The sequence below is a fragment of the Pteropus alecto genome, unplaced genomic scaffold (genome assembly GCF_000325575.1).
Source record: "Pteropus alecto unplaced genomic scaffold, ASM32557v1 scaffold251, whole genome shotgun sequence".
In the NCBI taxonomy this organism is placed as follows: Eukaryota; Metazoa; Chordata; class Mammalia; order Chiroptera; family Pteropodidae; genus Pteropus; species Pteropus alecto.
In genome coordinates this window covers 1642413-1661785 of record NW_006431048.1, presented here as the reverse complement: position 1 = coordinate 1661785, position 19373 = coordinate 1642413, and the positions used below count along the sequence as shown (strand labels likewise).

The 19373-nt window shown below is 33.1% G+C and overlaps 1 protein-coding gene across 3 annotated transcripts in view; it reads left to right on the top strand.

Moving 5' to 3' along the window:
- POLQ (DNA polymerase theta) overlaps positions 1 to 19373 on the top strand; it is a 92779-nt gene that overhangs the window by 33777 nt on the left and 39629 nt on the right. For all 3 annotated transcript variants that reach the window (XR_003048547.1, XM_006905550.3, XM_015596105.2), the window contains 6 exons: positions 4073 to 4266; positions 5163 to 5287; positions 6173 to 6416; positions 12159 to 15268; positions 17290 to 17433; positions 18454 to 18650. Coding sequence is in view for 2 of the 3 variants with exons in the window: in XM_006905550.3 (XP_006905612.1) it covers positions 4073 to 4266; positions 5163 to 5287; positions 6173 to 6416; positions 12159 to 15268; positions 17290 to 17433; positions 18454 to 18650 (4014 nt within the window). In the remaining variant the exon portion in view is untranslated. The remainder of the gene's footprint in view (positions 1 to 4072; positions 4267 to 5162; positions 5288 to 6172; positions 6417 to 12158; positions 15269 to 17289; positions 17434 to 18453; positions 18651 to 19373) is intronic.

Sequence of the window (19373 nt, the reverse complement as noted above, 5' to 3'; positions counted from 1 at the left end):
CCAATCAATGTGATACACCACATAAACAAAATAAAGGATAAAAATCATATCGTATCAAAGGAAGTAAAAGCAAAAATAAATGAATAGGACTATATCAAACTACAAAACTTCTGACAGCAAAAGAAATCATCAGTAAGACAAAGGCAACAAACTGAATGGGAGAAGATATTTGCTATCTTCCAACAATGCCTTTTCCAACAATGCCTTTGATATAAGGGGCTAATATCCAAAATATATAAAGAACTGATACAACTCAACAACAACAACAAAAAAACAATTCAATTAAAAAATGGGCAGAGGACCTGAACAGACACTTCTCCCAAGAAAACATACAAATGTCCAACAGACATGAAAAGATACTCAATTTTACAACCAGTTAGAGAAATGCAAATCATGAACACAATGAAATACTACTTCACACCTGTAAGAATGGCTATCATCAACAAGGCAAATAATAAGTGTTAGAGAGGTTGTGGGGAAAAAGGAACCCTTACACACTATTGGTGGGACTGCAAATTGGTATAGCCATTATGGAAAACAGTATGGAGGTTCCTCAAAACGCTTGATCTACAATATGACCCAGCACTCTATCTTCTGAGTATTTACCCCCAAATATTTGAAAACATTTACCCTTAAAGATGTATGCACCCCGATGTTCATAGCAGCATTATTCATGGTGGCCAAGACATGGAAACAATCAAAGTGCCTTTCGATAGATGGTTGGCTAAAGAAGATGTGACACATATATACAATGGAATATTACTCAGCCATAAGAAAAGATGAAATACTGCCATTTGTAAAAACATGGATGGATCTTGAAATTATCATCCTAAGTGAAATAAGTCAGACCGAAAGAATTGAGAATCATATGATTTCACTCATTTGTGGGATGTAAAACTGAAAGCAACAAATGAATGAATAAGACAAACAAAAACTCCTGGACACAGACAATAGTTTAGTGGTTACCAGAGGGAAAGGGGAGGAGGTAGATAATGGTAAAGGGGGTCAAATATATGGTGACAGAAGGATATTTGACTTTGGGTGGTGAATACAATAGTACACACATGATGTATTATTGGATTGTACACTTGAAAAGATTTTTAAAAAAGAAAATGAGGGTACTTAAGTCTTCAACCAATTATTTTTTTGTATAGTCTGTTTCTCTCTTTATTTCTGTCAAGATTTTTTTCATGTATTTCAGGGTCCTGGATATATTTACAATTGTTATATCTACTTGATGGTTTGATCCTTTTAGCATTATGAAATGTTCCTCTTATCTCTGTGAACATTTTTTTTAAGTCTACTTTATCTGATATTAGTATAGCCACTCTAGCTTTGTTATGGTTGTGGTTCGCATGATATTTTCCTTCCTTTTACTTTTGAGCTATTTGTATTTTTGAATCTATGATGCATCTTCTACAGACAGCGAAGAATTGGATTTTGTTTTTTCATCCAATCTGTCAATTTCTGTCTTTCATTAGATTTTTAACCCATTTACATTTAATGTTATTATTGATATATTTGGATTTGCATCTTTCATATTTTGTCTTTTTATTTTTTATATACCTCATGTCTTTTCCCCTTTTTACTTTTTTTACTGATGGATTTTGAATTATTTCTAACTTAATTTATACCAACTTAATTCCAGTGAGATATAGAAACATTATTCTTATATATATCTATTCCTATTCCTTTTTATGTGTGTGCTATTACTGTTATACATGTTACATCTGTATGTGTTACAAATTCAAGTCAGCTGTTAAAATTATTATTTTATATAACTTCATGTATTTAAAGCAACTGAGAGAAAGAAAGCAAATATATATTTACAGAGTTTGTTACATTAACATTCTTGTTTAAGATTTGTGTTTTTCTTTATTTGTTCCTATGGATTTTAGTTACTATCTCCTTTCATTTCCAATACATCTTTACTCCCACTTGCCTTCTTTGAGCTTGTATTTTTGTACGTTATATACAGTTTTATACAATTGCTTTTTAAATCAGTCAAGAGAAGACAGGAGGGGAAATGTGTAATAATACTATATATATACTCACAGAATTACCTTTATTAGCACTCTTTTCTTTGTGTGTGGAGTTAAAGTTTTGGGTCACTTTGTTTTAACCTAAAGAGCTTTCTTTAGTATTTTGTGTAAGACAAATCTGCTAGCAACAAATTTTCTTTTTACTGATGGATTTTGAATTATTTCTAACTTAATTTATACCAACTTAATTCCAGTGAGATATAGAAACATTATTCTTATATATATCTATTCCTATTCCTTTTTATGTGTGTGCTATTACTGTTATACATGTTACATCTGTATGTGTTACAAATTCAAGTCAGCTGTTAAAATTATTATTTTATATAACTTCATGTATTTAAAGCAACTGAGAGAAAGAAAGCAAATATATATTTACAGAGTTTGTTACATTAACATTCTTGTTTAAGATTTGTGTTTTTCTTTATTTGTTCCTATGGATTTTAGTTACTATCTCCTTTCATTTCATCTTTACTCCCACTTGCCTTCTTTGAGCTTGTATTTTTGTACGTTATATACAGTTTTATACAATTGCTTTTTAAATCAGTCAAGAGAAGACAGGAGGGGAAATGTGTAATAATACTATATATATACTCACAGAATTACCTTTATTAGCACTCTTTTCTTTGTGTGTGGAGTTAAAGTTTTGGGTCACTTTGTTTTAACCTAAAGAGCTTTCTTTAGTATTTTGTGTAAGACAAATCTGCTAGCAACAAATTTTCTCAGTTTTTGTTTAGCTGGGAATATCTTTATTATCCGTTTATTTTAGAAAGATAGTTTTCCTTTGTATAAGATTCTTGGTTGACAAGTTTTTTTTTTCTTTCAGCAGTTTGAATATGTCATTTCACTGCATTCTGGCCTCCACTGTTTTTGATGAGAAGTCAGCTCTTAAGCTTATTGGGTTTCCCTTGTATGTGATGTGGATATTTTGCTGCTTTCAAAATTTTCTCTTTTTTGGTTTCTTGCATTTTGACTATGATGCATCTCAATGTGTATCTTTTTGAATTTACTCCACTTGGAGTTCACTTTGTCTCTTAGATATGTAGATTAACCCTTTTCATCAAATTTGGGAAGTTTTTAGACATATTTTTTCAAATTTATTTTTTTATTTTTTATTTTTTTTCTGATACTCTCATTATGCATATGTTGGTGCATGTAATGCTTCCCACATTTCTCTGAGGCTCTGTTCATTTTTTCCTCCTTTTTTCTCCTCTCTTAGATTGCATAATTTCTATCAATTTATCTTCATGTTTGCTGATTCTTTTTCTGCCAGCTTGTATCAACTGTTGTGCTCTATAGTGAATTGTTCAATTATTGTATTTTTCAACTCCAGAATTTCCATTTGGCTTTTTTTTAATCATTTTTTTTTCTCTTTACTCATATTCTCTATTTGATTAGACATTTTCATTAGACCGCTCTTTATTTCATTAAGCATGTGGTTTTCTTTTGTTCTTTTACCATAATTATAATGTCTGCTTTGAAATCTCTGTCTGATATTTTCAACATCTGGAAACTCTCAAAGATGTTTCTTCTGCCTGCTTGTTCTCTGTGTTTGTGACATATGTTTATTTCTTTGCATGTCTTATAGTTTTGTTCTTCTTGTTGAATTCAGGACATTTTAGATAATATATTGTAGCAAATGTGGATATTGATTCTTCTCCTCTTCTTTCTATATTCCCGATTCTTAGAAATCATATAAAATACGTAAGGTACTTAACATCAGAATATTGAGATTAAAAATATCTGTGATTAAAATTCTTGGATTCTGTAAAATCCAGTTTGTATGCTGAGTGATCTCTTCCATTTCTCTTGGCTGTGAGTTGTTTGTGACTAAATGAAGTTTCCATACAGATGATGTATTATCACATTTATTTTATTTTATTTTTTATTAGATTTATTGGGGTCACATTGGTTAGTAAAATTAGAAATATTTCCAAATACTGAGGCCTTCATTTTTAATATGATGTTTACATTTATTTGCTCCTTTTGTAATGCAACAGTTTTAGCTAATGAATGATGCTTCTTCCCTTTAGGTTACACCTATGTTTGAGGATTGGACTACTATTGATTGGTATCGATTTTTCTGTTTATGGGAGAAGTTACCAACTTCTATGAAACGAGTGGCAGAGCTAGTGGGAGTTGAAGAAGGATTCTTGGCTCGCTGTATAAAAGGAAAAGTAGTAGCCAGAACTGAGAGACAGCACCGACAAATGGCCATCCATAAAAGGTAAATATCAAGGAGCCTAGACTACTCAGTATTTAACACATTGTTGGATACAGAGTAGAAGTCCAGTTTATTGTGGTCAATTTCATTGTCATTAAAATCAGAGTTTTGGCTGAATATAGTAAAATTTTTCAGTTTACCGTATTTACTGGTATATTAGATTTTTCCTAGCTAGTTATAATTCAGAAGCCATTATATGTGAAGACCTTTTAAAATAGAACATTTAGTTATTTCCTTCCCTTAAAGAAGATGTTAATCAGGATGCTTTCAGGAAAGGCAGGATGCTTCTGTCATCCTTAGAAGAGATTCATTACCAGTGGGGAAGAGACAACTAAAAGATTCAGATGGGGAAATTACATAGGCTTTTAGCTTTTTGGATATATATTATTTTGAAATTATTTTTCTTAAAGCATTAGTCTCTAGTGTATTATTTACAACATAGTCAAGTGGAATTTCGTAAGGATTTGTATACTTGAGTTATTTGTGGCACTATTGCCTTTCAAATCAAAACTGGTTTTTATAATCAAATTCTGTCATTTTGTTGAAATATGATTAGATGATCATATAACCATGTATCAAGTGTTTTTTAAATATTTTTATGTCATCACATTTCTCGAACTAAGTCTTATTTCTTATAGTTAGCAGTATTGAAATATGGAGGTTATCTTTTTGTTATACAGATATTAGTTCTTTGCTATAGTCTAATATATGTCAGAAGTTTACAAACATTGAGCTCAGTCTTTGTCCACTAATCCAATATCTTATTAGGAATCTTCTCAGAGTATGTAAATATTCTCTTGCCTCTCTCCACTTACTCCCACTTGTTTCACAGCATACATTGTACTTTCATAGTAGACCTAAGTAATTTCTTACTATACATTTTGTGATTTACTTTCCAGGTTTTTTACCAGTCTTGTGTTACTAGATTTAATCAGTGAAGTTCCCTTAAAGGAAATTAATCAGAAATATGGATGCAATCGTGGACAGATTCAGTCTTTACAACAGTCAGCTGCTGTTTATGCAGGTCAGTTAAACAAGAGTTTCCACATTTACTTAAGACTCTGTGGTTTGAAGTTAAGTCAAACCACTTTTTTATTTAAAATTCCATTGCAGGCTGCTCTAAAAGTGAGGGGATCATGTTGAGCCATAATTTTGCATGGTCTCTGTCATCATCAAAACACCTAAAACTACAGGTCTTCTGGGCTCAGTTGCCCTGCCACAGAAGATTGACAGCTAGCTGGGTGTCTTGACCTTAGTGTCCCTTCTATTCCTTAGCAACCTGCTGACCATCTCTTTGTTTTCTGTTTTTCTTCTTCTTTTTTTATTTTTCTTTATTTTTTATTTATTTCGCCAGCAGATTCGGTGTCTGCCAAGGGCCCATGAAATGATTTTCTTAATGACTTGGCACCTGGCTGCTCTGCCCTCTTTATTTCAAGAATGTCTAGCTATTGAACTGGGTACCCTTTCTTTGAAGAAAATATCAATGGGAGCTTCACTTTTTGTAGTCTTCTCAGCACTTAAATATTTAAATCATCTCTCTTGTTTTCCTCTAGGTGGAAAGAGTCCCTTATCTGTTTTTAAGAGTTCTCTCTTCCTTAAAAAAAGAAAAGTAGGGGAAAATGAGAGGAGTGATCTAGGGCAAGGGCTTTTATTTTGTGTTTATATGCTCTGCCTCAGTTTTTTTTTTAACGCCAAGTGCATGATTAAGAATAAAGGAGATGACATTTAATGTGTTTAGCACATTTGTTGTCAAATTAGCTAGCCCCTTACTCTCCTGTTAACTTACACCTTGGGCTTGTTAAACTTTACAATTCTTCAGGAAAAATGAATGAAAAAAAAGTATCTAAAGAAATAGAGAATTGATCTATAAAGAATTTTTAATTCAATAAATACTCTATCCATATTCTAGGAATGATTACAGTATTTTCCAACCGTCTGGGCTGGCACAACATGGAACTACTACTTTCCCAATTTCAGAAGCGTCTTACATTTGGCATCCAGAGAGAGCTGTGTGACCTGGTCCGGGTGTCCTTACTTAATGCACAGCGAGCCAGGTCCCTCTATGCTTCTGGTATTCTCACTGTGGCAGATCTTGCCAGAGCAAATATTGATGAGGTAGAGACTGTTCTGAAAAATGCTGTGCCTTTTAAAAGGTAAGAGAGTCCCCCTGTCTACATAGGGTTATTAAATGAAAAAGCATGTCAATTTGTAAATAATAGATGCTGTATTAAAATATCTTTTTCTTTGATAATATCATGATGTAGTTGGTATAAGTGGAAGAAAATGTAACAGCTTTTCCCCCCTTTAGGATTACTTTTTATTTTTTATAGTTTAAAAATATTTCATGACTTAAAAGACATTTCTAAAAGTATCATAATTCTTCCCTGGAAAGATTAAGTGAAGGTAAATTACCAATGCTTTCTCCTTTAATGGATTTTGATTTTCAGTATATATCCAGGGCTATATCTTAGATTTTCTTTAGGCAACAGCACTTTAAAATGTATTTCACTTGAATGTTCTTTGGAACACTTGTCCCTCAAAACAATTTATGAGAAGAGGATTTCTTGACTACTGTTTAACAAGTGTGTACAAGTGTGTAACCAATTCATTGAATGGGCTGGACTCAGCATATCATCAAGAAATAGCTTAATTATTTTCTCAACCACTGTTCTTTGAACTCACTCTTATACGAGACCTCAGTGAAATCCTATTGCTATTTAGGCACTTACAGGTACTAACAGTTTTATTTTCAGGTATTAAATATTTCTTCTAAATTAAAGCATCAGTCTCATTTCCAGTTCAATGTTTCTTCTCTCCCACTCAGTTTAGGCCTGACACTGGCTCAGAAACTTGTAATATGTGTGGGAAGGCATGGGGCATAGTCAAAGGAGCAGCCTTGCTGTTCCCCAGAGCCACTTCACATTGTGGATTCCATTCTTTGCATTGCACCGCCTCTCCAGGTTTGGCTCTGGTGGGATTTTGGTACAGCAGTGGAGGAGTAGAAACCTTTCCCTAGATTTTGAAGGATGGAATTGCCTGGAGCCTTAGGAATGCAACCCAGGCATGAGAACCTCTGCATTGGGGGTCACTGTAGAGTCCCCACTAGGGCAATGCCTAGTGGAGCTGTGGGGGTAGGGCCACTCCTTTGACTCCAGAGTAGAAGAGCAACTGGTATGAATATGTCACTTTGAGATGTGACTCCAGCTGAAGTCTACCTGGAGTATGCTTTAAACCCTTCTTATAAAGGTGTTGCTCTTATCTGGAGCCTCTGATTTGCACAGACTCTTTGGGTATATTCATACTTGCTCAGAAATATGCATTGAAAAAATGCATATTTCCTGAGGTGAAAAAATTTAAGTATGAGAGTATCACTGTGGTAACAACATACCAACACATCATACTTGACCCTTCCAGTGAGTCATCTGAGGGCAGTACACATTTTGAAAAATTTAATTGGAAAAGTGTTGTTCATTAATACATTTTGGAATAATTTCTGTATTATGCTAAGGTGGTTATGCCATGACTATGCCTTTTCTGAAAGCCCAGAACTTTATTGATCAAAATTAGTGATATCAGTAATAAGACGAAGCAACATCATGTGCCTTCTCATGTGACACACTGAGAAAGCACAATATTACTCCTGAAGTAGTCTTATCAAAAATGTCTATTATGAATTTAATCATAAGGAAACATCAGACAAATCTGAACTGGGAGACATTCTACAAAATAATTGGCTGGTACTTTTTAAAAACATCAGGGTCATGAAAAACAAAGACTGAGGAGCTGTTTGTAATTAAAGAGTAAAGGGATATGACAACTAAATGCACCACTTTATTTTAGATTGGACTAGAAAAAGGACATAAATGGCACAATCGGTGAAATTTGAATAAGCCGTATAGGTTAGGTATAGTATTGCGTTAATGTTAATTTTCTGAATAGATGTATCTGGCACTTGGCCACCCTTTCCTTTCAGTAATTTGTGTGTAAGAGCCAGATAACTGAGCTAGCATTTAGATCATGTCAAACAATTTGTCATTACCAGCAAAATGCAAAAAATTAATTTCTTCGTGCGTATGTATTTTCATGTTGTTGGTAATGTTTCTTCAGAGTACATTCCTAGACATGGGATTTCCAAAGGTAAGAACATATATAGCTTTATTAGATTCCAAATTCCTTGTAGAAGGATCTACCAAGTTACTTAATCCCTAGCCTATTACTCCACAGCCTCGCCAACAGAATCCATTGTTAGAGGTTTTTATTTTGCCACCTGATAAATGAGATATTGTATCTTTATTTGGTTTTAATGTACATTTCTCTAATTGTGAGTAGCAGTATATATCTTTTCATGTTTCGGGATAATTTATTTTATATCTTTGTAAATTATCTGGTTATGTCTTTTCCTTATATTTCTTATGGGGTTTGGTCTTTTCTCCTTTTTAAAGAATTTTTTGAATGGATTAAGGTTCCTAATTCTTTATTTGATATGTATATTGAAAATATATCAACTGTCTTTTGACTTTTACTACATTGTTTTTCTCATGCAGAATTTTAATTTTTTATTGATTTATTTTTTATCAGTCTTTTCATTTTTGTTTCTGAATTGTTATAGTTGGAAAGTTTTTCCTTACACTGAGATTAAAGAGGAATTAACGTTTTCTTCTAGTATTTGAAATTTGCCTTTAAATTTCTGATGCATTTAGAATTTAATTTTGCATAGTGTGAAGTCTGGATTTAATTTCATCTTTTTCCCCATTTGTAAAGATGTTTATGTTGGTTCCAGTCATATGAAATGCCACAATCATATACTCAATATCCATATGTAATTAGGTTTATTTCTGGACTTTCTATCCTATTTACTTTTCTTTTTGTCAATTCATGAGCCAGTACTATGCTCTTAATTAAAAAGTTTTATAGTATATTTTAATGTCTGGTAGAGCAACTTCCTCCTCATAGTTTTTCAGTATTTTCCTGGCTATTTTTGAATGTTTGCCTATATGAAATTTAAAGTGCCCATTGATTATTATTTGGTTTGGATTGAAATTGAACTTAGAACTGACATCTTTATAATGTTGAGTCAATCTGTCCAAAGATAATATCTTTGCATTGGATCTAGTCTTTGAGATTTTGAGGAGTTTTAAAAGATTTCTTTATTCAGCTTTTCAAGAGGTTTAAAGTTTTCCGCATATAGATTTTGTACAGTTCTTGTTAAATTTATTACTATTTAATCTTTTTTTTTTAAAATTAATGGCTCACTTCTATGATATTTTCTACATAGTTATTATTTGAGTATATGAAGACTGTTGATTCTTGTATATTTTTTTATCCTGCTATTTTCAGAATTCTTCTATCATTTGAATTCCTTTTATCATTGATTCTCCAGGATTTCCAGGTATATAGTCATATTAACGGTAAATGGAGATATTATACTTCTTCATTAACAATTCTTATGGTTCTAATTGTTTTCTTTTGTCTAATTTAATTAGCTAATGCCTCTAATAGGTAGTGGTAATAGAGATAGTAGTAATAGGTATAGTGGGCATTTTTACGTTGCTTATGATCTTAGTGGAAATGCCTCTAGTGTTACGCTAGTAAATACTGGCTTCAGGACTATAGTGTGTGTGTGTGTGTGTGTGTGTGTGTGTGTGTGTATTTTAAACATTTTAAAGAAAATGTCCATTAATTTTAATTTTCTTGAATATTTTTATCAGGAATAGGTACTGAATTTTGTCAAAGGCTTTTTCAGCATCTTTGGATATAATCATAGGGTTCTTTTTTCCTTACATCTATTAGCATGATGTATATATTAACAGATTTACTAATATTGAATCAATTTAATGTTCCGAATAAATTTCATGGTCATGGTATATTATTTTTTATGCAATGTTGGATTGTTTGCTAATATTTATTACAGTATACTTTTGCATTATTATTCATAAATAATATTGGTGTATACTTTTCTTGTGTGTGTGCTGCACTATCTTTTGCTATCAGTGTTTAGCATTAGACTTTATGAAAAAGAATTAGGAAGTTTTTCTTCATTTTCAGTGCTTTTCAATAATTTATGGTGTGTCGTGACTGGTAGAGAGTTTGATATGATTACCCTGTGAAATCATTTTGGATAAAAGTAAAATGTTTGAAATATATTCAGAAAGTCTACTTAATTATGTACACAGATCTTCTTTATTCTTATTTATTTCTCCCATCAACAGTACATCTGTCTTTTAATGAGAGTGGTTTATTAAAGTTTACTAATTGTTAGTACACTTCTCTCTTAGGAAGGCTTTTATAGTATAGAGTTCTCCCACGTTTTTGTATGTTTAAAACTGTTTTTCTTTAACCTTAATATTTGAAGTATGTCTTGGCTGGTTATAAATCCTTGGTCAACACTTTTTTTTTTAAATTGAGGTTTTTAAAAATGCCGTTTCTTTGTTTTGTGCTGCTTTTGAGAATTTTGGTAAAAGTATGATTCTTTTGCCCTTTTAAATATGTAGGCCTTGAAATTTCTTTTGTATATTTTGAAGTCTGATAGTTTTACTAGGGATATTAGTTAGCTATTTAAGAACTTAGTGGCTTAAAAGCAACAGTAAATATTAATATCAAGTCAAAGTTTTTGTAAATCATGATTTGAGAGCAGCTTTGCTGGTGGTTGTGGTTTGAGTTTTTCCATGAAGTAATAGTAAAGTTGTTGGCTGTAACTATAGTCATCTGGAGTTGACTTGGATCTGCTTTTAAGATGACTCACACACACGCTGGCAAGTAGGTGCTGAGTTCTTGACCTGAGTTTCTCCATAGAACTTCTTGATGACCTCATGACATGATGGTTGGCCTCCTTCAGTATAATTGATCCAAGAGAGAAAAATGGAAGCTGTAATGTCTTTTATAACCTAGCCTTGGTTTTTAGTTGTTTGGGGTGAGAGGCTAAATTTGTCCCTATTACTCCATGTTGGTTGGAAACAGGTCTCTTGGACATTATTTCTTTCGTAACTTTTATAACTCATCCTATTTCTCTTCTCCTCATGTGATTTCAGTTATTTACATGTTTGACCCTTTAGGGTGTGGAATCCATTATTTTACCTGAAGAGCATTGATATTTTCAATAAATTAGCTTGGCTGAACTCAAATTCTAATCTTTGTCTTCCTATAGTGGCAGTAGCTCAAATTTCTGTTCAGTTGTTTAGATTTTTAATTGGCTGCTTGAAGTCTTGCATAATTTTAGAGGTAAGCCAGATATTTGGACAGTTTATATGAAGAATTTGGGGTTCTCTTTTTTGGATCTCTCAGTCTGGGGTTTCTCCCTTCATTCTGTATCTCCTGTTGTTATTCTGAGCTCTATTTCAAGTTCTGTCAATAAACTCCACATTTTAATCCAAATTTTTAGTTACCCTTTATAGTGCTAACTGGAACCTGCCTTCAGATGAAAAGTGTGAAAATTCACCCACTGCCATTTCTTTTAGTCTCAGTTCCTTTCCAGTTTCTGCTTCCTTTTGGTACTCTTCAGTCCCTTCAAATATTTTGTCCAGAGTTCCTATTATATAGGAGGATTCGTTTTCAATGAAAGTTTTATGTTACTGACTTATTTTAGGTTTCCATTTAAAGAATCTGCTTTAGTGAGGGTTTCCCTTATTGTGCTATTTAAAAATTGCAGAACCAGCCATCCCTTCCTGATTCTTCATTTTTGTACACAACTCTTGTCACCAGTTGAGAAAGAATGTATTTTACTATTTGTTTTCTGATTTCCTCAATTAGAATATAAGCTCTATGACAGCAGATGTATGTCCTTTTGTTCATTACTATTTTATCCATTCCTAGAACAGCTCAGATTGATGCTTAATAAATATTGGTTGCATGAATGAATGAATCAATGCATTAATTTTTTTTTTTATCTCCTTATATAGTGCACGAAAAGCAGTGGATGAAGAAGAGGAAGCAGTTGAAGAACGTCGGAATATGCGAACTATTTGGGTGACTGGAAGAAAAGGTTTAACTGAAAGAGAAGCAGCAACCCTTATAGTGGAAGAAGCCAAAATGATTCTACAGCAGGACTTAGTAGAAATAGGAGTACAGTGGAATCCACATTCACTTTTAAATTCTGATACACACTCATCGACTAGCAGTGAGTCAGAAGTAAAGGAACAGAAATTTGTACTCCAAACTAAGAGTTCTTATAAAAGGTTAACCCTAGAGAAAAAAATTAACACATTTAGTGATTCTTCTGTTAAGCATTCACCAAATACAGTACAGGATTTAGATAAAAGTAGAGCACATACAGATTCCTTTTATTATCCATTTCAGGATGGAAATCAAGAACGTAAGTTACATTCAATTTACAGAACAAGAAAACGGGCTTCTTTGAATATAAGTAAAGTGAAACTACAAACTTCTTTGAATGAGGGAAAAACAAGCACTAAGAAAGTTGTTCAGACTCTCTCATCTGAGAAAACAAAGAAAGAAGCTTTGAATTTCAGTTCGAAAAAGATGGGTACAACCTTTCAATCTTTGAAACATAGTAAACATCTGAAACGAATCAGAGACAGCCCTGTGAAAGACACAGGGATGTGTAGAATTGATTTACAAAAACAGACTATGTCTAATCCTGTTCATTGTGAAGATTCATTTACCTTAGATAAGAAGAATATAGAATTTATAAGTTCTAGGCCATTTGCTAAAAATGTATCTTTCTGTGCTGAGGGAAAATATAACAAAGCATCATTCCCATTACAAACAGAACAAACTTGTTCAAAGAACAAAACAGTAACTAATGATATTTTTGTTGAACATTTTATCACAGGATCTCAGAGTGAAAAACGGACTTGTCAAGCCACTAGTGTGGTTAGTGAAAATGGAAGAGGATTAGCTGTTGTTGAGTCAGAAAAAATGGACAAAATGCTAATACAAAAGGATTCAAAAAACCAGAATGTTTATGTGAAACACCATGATACCCATCCAGTCAACCAGTGCCTGGAGAAGCAGTCTGATCAACAGACAATCAGTTATACCAAACTGAAAAAAGTAACAGAGAAGCAAATGCCCTGTGAGACAGTCAGTAATTATATGAATAGAGACTCAAATGCTATTGTCAAATGTGAAAGTATAAAGTTTAAAGCCGAGGAAAATAAATTAAATAATCTTCAGGTATCCGGAGATAATATAAGCAGCACTGAGATACCCAGTGGAGCACATCTACCAACTGGAGCATTTGGTAAATCTGTAGGCCAGCATGAGAATTTTGTAAATACCTCTAAAATACAAGAAAAAACAGAGGCTTATGCAGCAAACAAAACTAAAACTAATTGTGTTTCTGACTTTGGATTAGTTCCTTGTGATTTTGAAGATAGTTTCTATCTGGATACTCAGTCAGAGAAAATAATACAACAGATGGCAACTGAAAATACCAAACAAGAAGGAGCAAAAGACACCAGCCAAGCAATGAAGATAATGCAGAAGAGCCTAGACAAACAGAGGTTGATGAGCTCTTTTCAGGACGAGATTCCCATCATCTTTCCTCATGAACAGCATTCTCCAGGAGTGACAAATAAAGATCATTCGGAATCTAAGGCTGTAGATACTATCAAACACCGCTCTGATTCACATGGGGTTGATATGCTCACTCCAGAAAGCCCGCTTTTTCATTCTCCATTACTATGGAGGGAAAATGGTCCTAGTTTTAAAGGGAATGAATTTTCTGTTACTGACTCCCAATTAAATAGTTTTCTTGAAAGTTATCAATCACAAGTAGCTATGAAACCAGTTATATCTCTGGTACCTCAAAAGAGAACTCCCACTGATACAGAAGTAGAATGTCTGCCAATTCCTGAAACAAGTTTGAATTTGAGCAATAGTTTACTGTTTGACAGTTTCAGTGAAGAGTACCTAGTAAAAGAACAACCCCCTGATGTACAAGCAGAAGAACCCCTTCCTTCTGAAATAATGTCAAATCATTTTGGTGATTCTCTGTGTCTACAACCAGAGGGCCCAATTAAATCAAATATGGATGAGAATGACGATAATCAGCAGCAGCTGACTTGTTTCAGTGATGAGTCTATTATATTTTCAGAAATGGATTCTGCTCAGATGGTTGAAGCTTTGGACAATGTAGATATAGTTCCTGTCCAAGATAAACATAATACTGCAGTATCTTTTAGAACATTAAAACTAAGTGATCCTGTGGGTAATGATTATCCCCAAAGAGACGTAATTAGAGGGGATAAAGATGAAAAGTCTCAAAGATCCAAATTAACTGGGACAAAGCAAAATAATTCATTCATATGGTCAGGAGCATCATTTGATTTAAGTCCAGGACTGGAAAGGATTTTAGATAAAGTTTCTAGTCCTCTAGAAAATGAAAAGCTAGAATTAACCACTACAGACTTCTCTAGTTTGAAAGGAAAAAGTAAAGAGTTAAATGGCAAACAAGATGTGATTTCAAATTTGGAGGTAAATCAAGTGCAAGGAATTTCATATTCCCCTAATGTTGAAGTGAAAAGCAAGATCGAGGCACTCGAGAACAATGCTATCCATAGTGAAACCCCATCCCTCTTGCCTTGTAAAGAAAGCTGTATAGTGGACGATAATGGACTCATTCCTCCTACACCCATTCCAGCATCCTCTTCTAAGCTGGCATTTTCAGGTATTCTTAGAACATCTTCTGTAAAACTTCAGAAAAGTAGTGTTTTTCAGCTTGGTGAAAGTTATTCATTTGACTCACCTTTGGATATTAAAAACCATGATTTAAGTCCAGAGAATAGAAATAATGTAAAAGAAGACAGTCCTAATAGAAGCACAGGTTTTCCCCTGCAGTTGTCACAGGATGGATCGCAGTTAACTCCAGCCTCATGCAGTTCAGAAAGCTTGGCCATAATTGATGTAGCAAGTGACCAAAGTCTCTTTAAAACGTTCATAAAGGAGTGGAAATGCAGAAAGCGGTTTTCTATCTCTCTGGCTTGTGAAAAGATCAGTAATTTGACATCTTGTAAAAGTGCTACTATTGGTGGTAGGTTTAAGCAAGGTGAGAATTTTTATTTTTAATTTTTTCACATTTATATGTAAAATAGTAGACTGAGATGAGACTAAGATTTTTTTGGTATTGGATCTTAAATGTAATAAATTTATTCAAAGCGTAATACATTTCTCTTATGTGGATTCACATGTAGAACAACCTTATTGTTCAGCACAACTAGGTTAATAATTGTTGCCCTCTAGTATAAGAGTTGGATGACTCCAGTATACATGAGTGGGAGAGCTGAGTAGTGAGACCAAGAGCTCAAGCTGGGAGACTGAAAAAATGCAGACCAGCAAGGCATTACTCATTCCTCGGGCTCTGATCTGCTGTCTTACCTGGAGAATCAGGCATGTGTCTGCCTCCTTGCAAGTAGGTCAGAGAATCCATCTAAATAGTCTTACTACAACAGTCCTCCAATCTAGGTGGTCTGTCAGGAGATCCAGACCAGTGTTGTCTCCCGGGACATTTACACAACGGTCAAGTTTATTGCTGCTGGAGCCACCACAGTTGGTGTGGCTGGTTCAGGGGCATGTGTTGGAACAGTGTTTGCTTGATCATTGGATATGCCCACCTCTCAAACAGCAGCTCTTTCTCTTAAGCCATTTTGGTCTGTGCCCTTTTGGAGGCCATGGAGCACCCTCTGATGGTTATCTTCCTTATCCTCTTCACTTTCTGAGGCTTCATGAAGGTCACCTACCCATCCCAGTTTCTTCAGTTCCAGACCATGCTTGATGCTAGTGTGTGCTAAGCTTTACCATTAAATATTAACATTTCTCTAAAAAAATCACATGTATATATATATGTGTATATATACACACACACATATATATAATATGTTATTATATAATATATGTAATATATAAATGTTAGAATGTAAGTTTGTAAAGCTTAAAATATATATTTTAAATATGGATCACTTATTGTATCTTAATGGTATAATCATCAGCGCTCATGAATTATTTTCTATTAAATTGTAATATCTTTATTTGTATAATGACAAAAGTATATAGCAAATAGGCACTATATTTTTTATAATGTAAATTAGCTACACTTTCCAATACTTAAGAACTTGTTCCAATACTTAGAACTTGTACCTCCACTGAAAGTCATGAATCCTGTACTGAATGTTGATCTCAAAGCCTCATTGAACCTTTTGGTCAAATAATGCTCTGTATGTTCCTGTCTTACTTCATGAAAGTAAGCATTCTCTATCATGAGTAATAGCTAATTTCAGATTGACAATCTGTTGTGGAAATACAACAGTTGATCAGAATTTTCAAGTCTCTGTATTTATTAATGGATTTGTTCATAAAGGTGTGAGTATTTGGTCTTCAATTCATGGAGCACATGTGTTAATGACAAGTTTTATGTACTTTCAGTGTTTACTAGTATGCTCCATTTTTCTTTCAACAGATAAAATTGAGCACATTTTCTGTGCTAGAGATTAAAGGGATAAAAATATTCACTTAAATTTAACAAATATGTACCAATTATTTTCCAGATATTGGGGATATAATTGTAAATAAAGTAAATTGGTTCTTGACTTATGTCTTTGTAAAATTGGAGATGCTTTATTTTAGAAAAAATATTGACTGCAAATACAAAATCAGACCTAATTCTTTACTAGAAGTAAGATTTGATTTTTCTGAAGTTTCTTAGTGTTAAGATTTGCTGAGTTCACTACAGAATTTTGTAGTGTGCAAGTGGTCTTTATTTCTGTTTGAGTTGTAGAAATTCAAAATGAAGCTTTTAAAAGAATTAGTTAATACCCATTTTAGCCATTATTATAGATCTATTTTAAGAAATCTTTGGTAGATTTCTTATATGACAGTCAATAATAACTTAATAACTTGATAGTGAGCCTAGAAAGACTTTACATACTTCTAAAAATGACTGTCCAAAGAATGCATATATTAGGAATCTGGAAATTTTGCCTGTCAAATAGTTTTTATTATTATTGTTTTAACATTCAGTTTAATGACTTTAATTTTAGAGATTTTTAACTATTTCACTTTTGATTTACTTAGTTAGCTTACCTCAGGAAACCCCTATTAGAGATGATGGATTTCCTGTAAAAGGTTTTGATGACATTTTGGTGGTTGGACTGGCAGTGTGCTGGGGTGGAAGAGATGCCTATTACATTTCATTGCAGAAGGAACCAAAGTATTCTGGTAAGTAACCACTATTTGGCAAAGCCACCATATAATTTTTATGTAGCTTCTATTAGGATAGTGTTTGTTGAGAATAATTTCTTGATATTTACCTAGAATTTATCTTTAGTATTAAAAAAAAAATGTTTTGGATGGTGGATAGTATGTACATTATTTTACATATTAACTAGAATAAATGTTTTAAGAAACACCACTCTTACTTCCCTCAGCTTGTCACATGGGGCTATTAATACTGTTTTCTTCTTGAGGGTAGTAGAGCATCAGGGACTCCTTGGCCACCTTAAGGGTTTACTTTTGAAGACTGGATCACAGCAGTTTCTTTTCAGACTTCTTTTCTCCTTTTGACTGGGTCTAGAGCTTATCTAGAGGCAATGATAAGCTAGATGTCTGCAGTAGTTGGATCATGCAGCCTTGGAGAGTTGTTGGAATTGAAAGGATATGATCTGGAAATACCTCATGATTATGGTTGTTGGATACCTAGCTGATTGATTAGTTTTAGACAGGAGAAAAATTAATAAGGAAACATTTTAAAGAATACCATATGATGTCTGTTCGTGACTAAGCATGAAATATTTTCAGTTGTTTTATAGGAAAATGTGTTAGGATGAGTAGTTATTTGGACTTTTTTTTTTTTTTAGATATAACATTATACATTCCTACTAAATCTCTTTTTAAAGGAATTCCTTTAAAATTCATTTCAAAATACTTTTTCTGTCTTTAACTCTTCATTCTTGAGAAATGTAAACTTATTTTTAGAAATTTGATATTTAGAATTTTCTTCCACCTAATTAAATAGAGCACTATAAATTACCTAGTCCATATCATAATTTTTAGATTGAGAAGCACTTTATCTATATAGCCAACAGAGCCTGGATAAGGTTGTGCTGAATTATTGGTTATGTGGAACTAGACTTTGAGTTGTTTTCAGTCTGCATTATAGATTGCTGTTTCATATGAATGCATGTGATTTTTAACTTAAGACCTTTTTTTTAAAATTTATTTTATTTTATTTTTTTAAAGAAATCAGTGCCAGTTTGGTCCCACCTCCACTGGATCCAAACCTGACTGTGAAAGACAGACTGTGGCACCTTCAATCCTGCTTTCCAAAGGAATCTGATAAAGAACGTTTCGTTATCATCTATGACTTCATCCAGAGCTATAAAATTCTTCTTCTGTCTTGTGGCATCTCCCTGGAACAAAGTTATGAAGATCCTAAGGTTCCATGTCTTTAATTTCTGCATAATTAGATATTTTTTAATGTTTAGAGTTAATCCTTAAACGACTTGGTGTTTATTTAGCTCTAACGATGCAGCTTTATTTTTAGAGTAATTACTCCTATATGCAATAATATCATGCACTCAGAGCAGAATATTCACCAAATGCCTCAGTGTAGGTAAAAACAGGTATCACAAACTCCAACCACTAAAGTTCATATCTTTCCTCAGAAGTATTTAAAATTTTTATTTTAGTAGTAAGTTCTAAAGTTTTCTGTCTTATAGTAAGTTAAAAATGAAAGGAGAACTGTCAGATTTGGACATATGATAGCAGAATGTTTCAAATATCCATGAGGATAGAGACAAAAAATAGAAGTGTGTAGACATGTCAAAAAAGATAGTAGTTAGGAGCCATTTAGCATTTGACAAATCACCTTACTAGCTCCTTAAATACTTTCCTATATAATAGCAAAGTGTGATACGCTCTTCATAATGATGACTGGGAGTTTTTAAGGAAAAGATAACTTATGTTATTATAATATATACTTAACAGTATGATGCATTTTTAGAAGACATTTGTGATATCACGCCTCTCAAAGGGATATCTTTTCCTACTGTCGATAGTGAATATATGAGGCATGTGGAATATTAATTTTGAGTTGAGTTATGATACTACAGTATGTCCTTTGAATAACAAAGTTTTGTTATAACATCGAGTTCTAACGT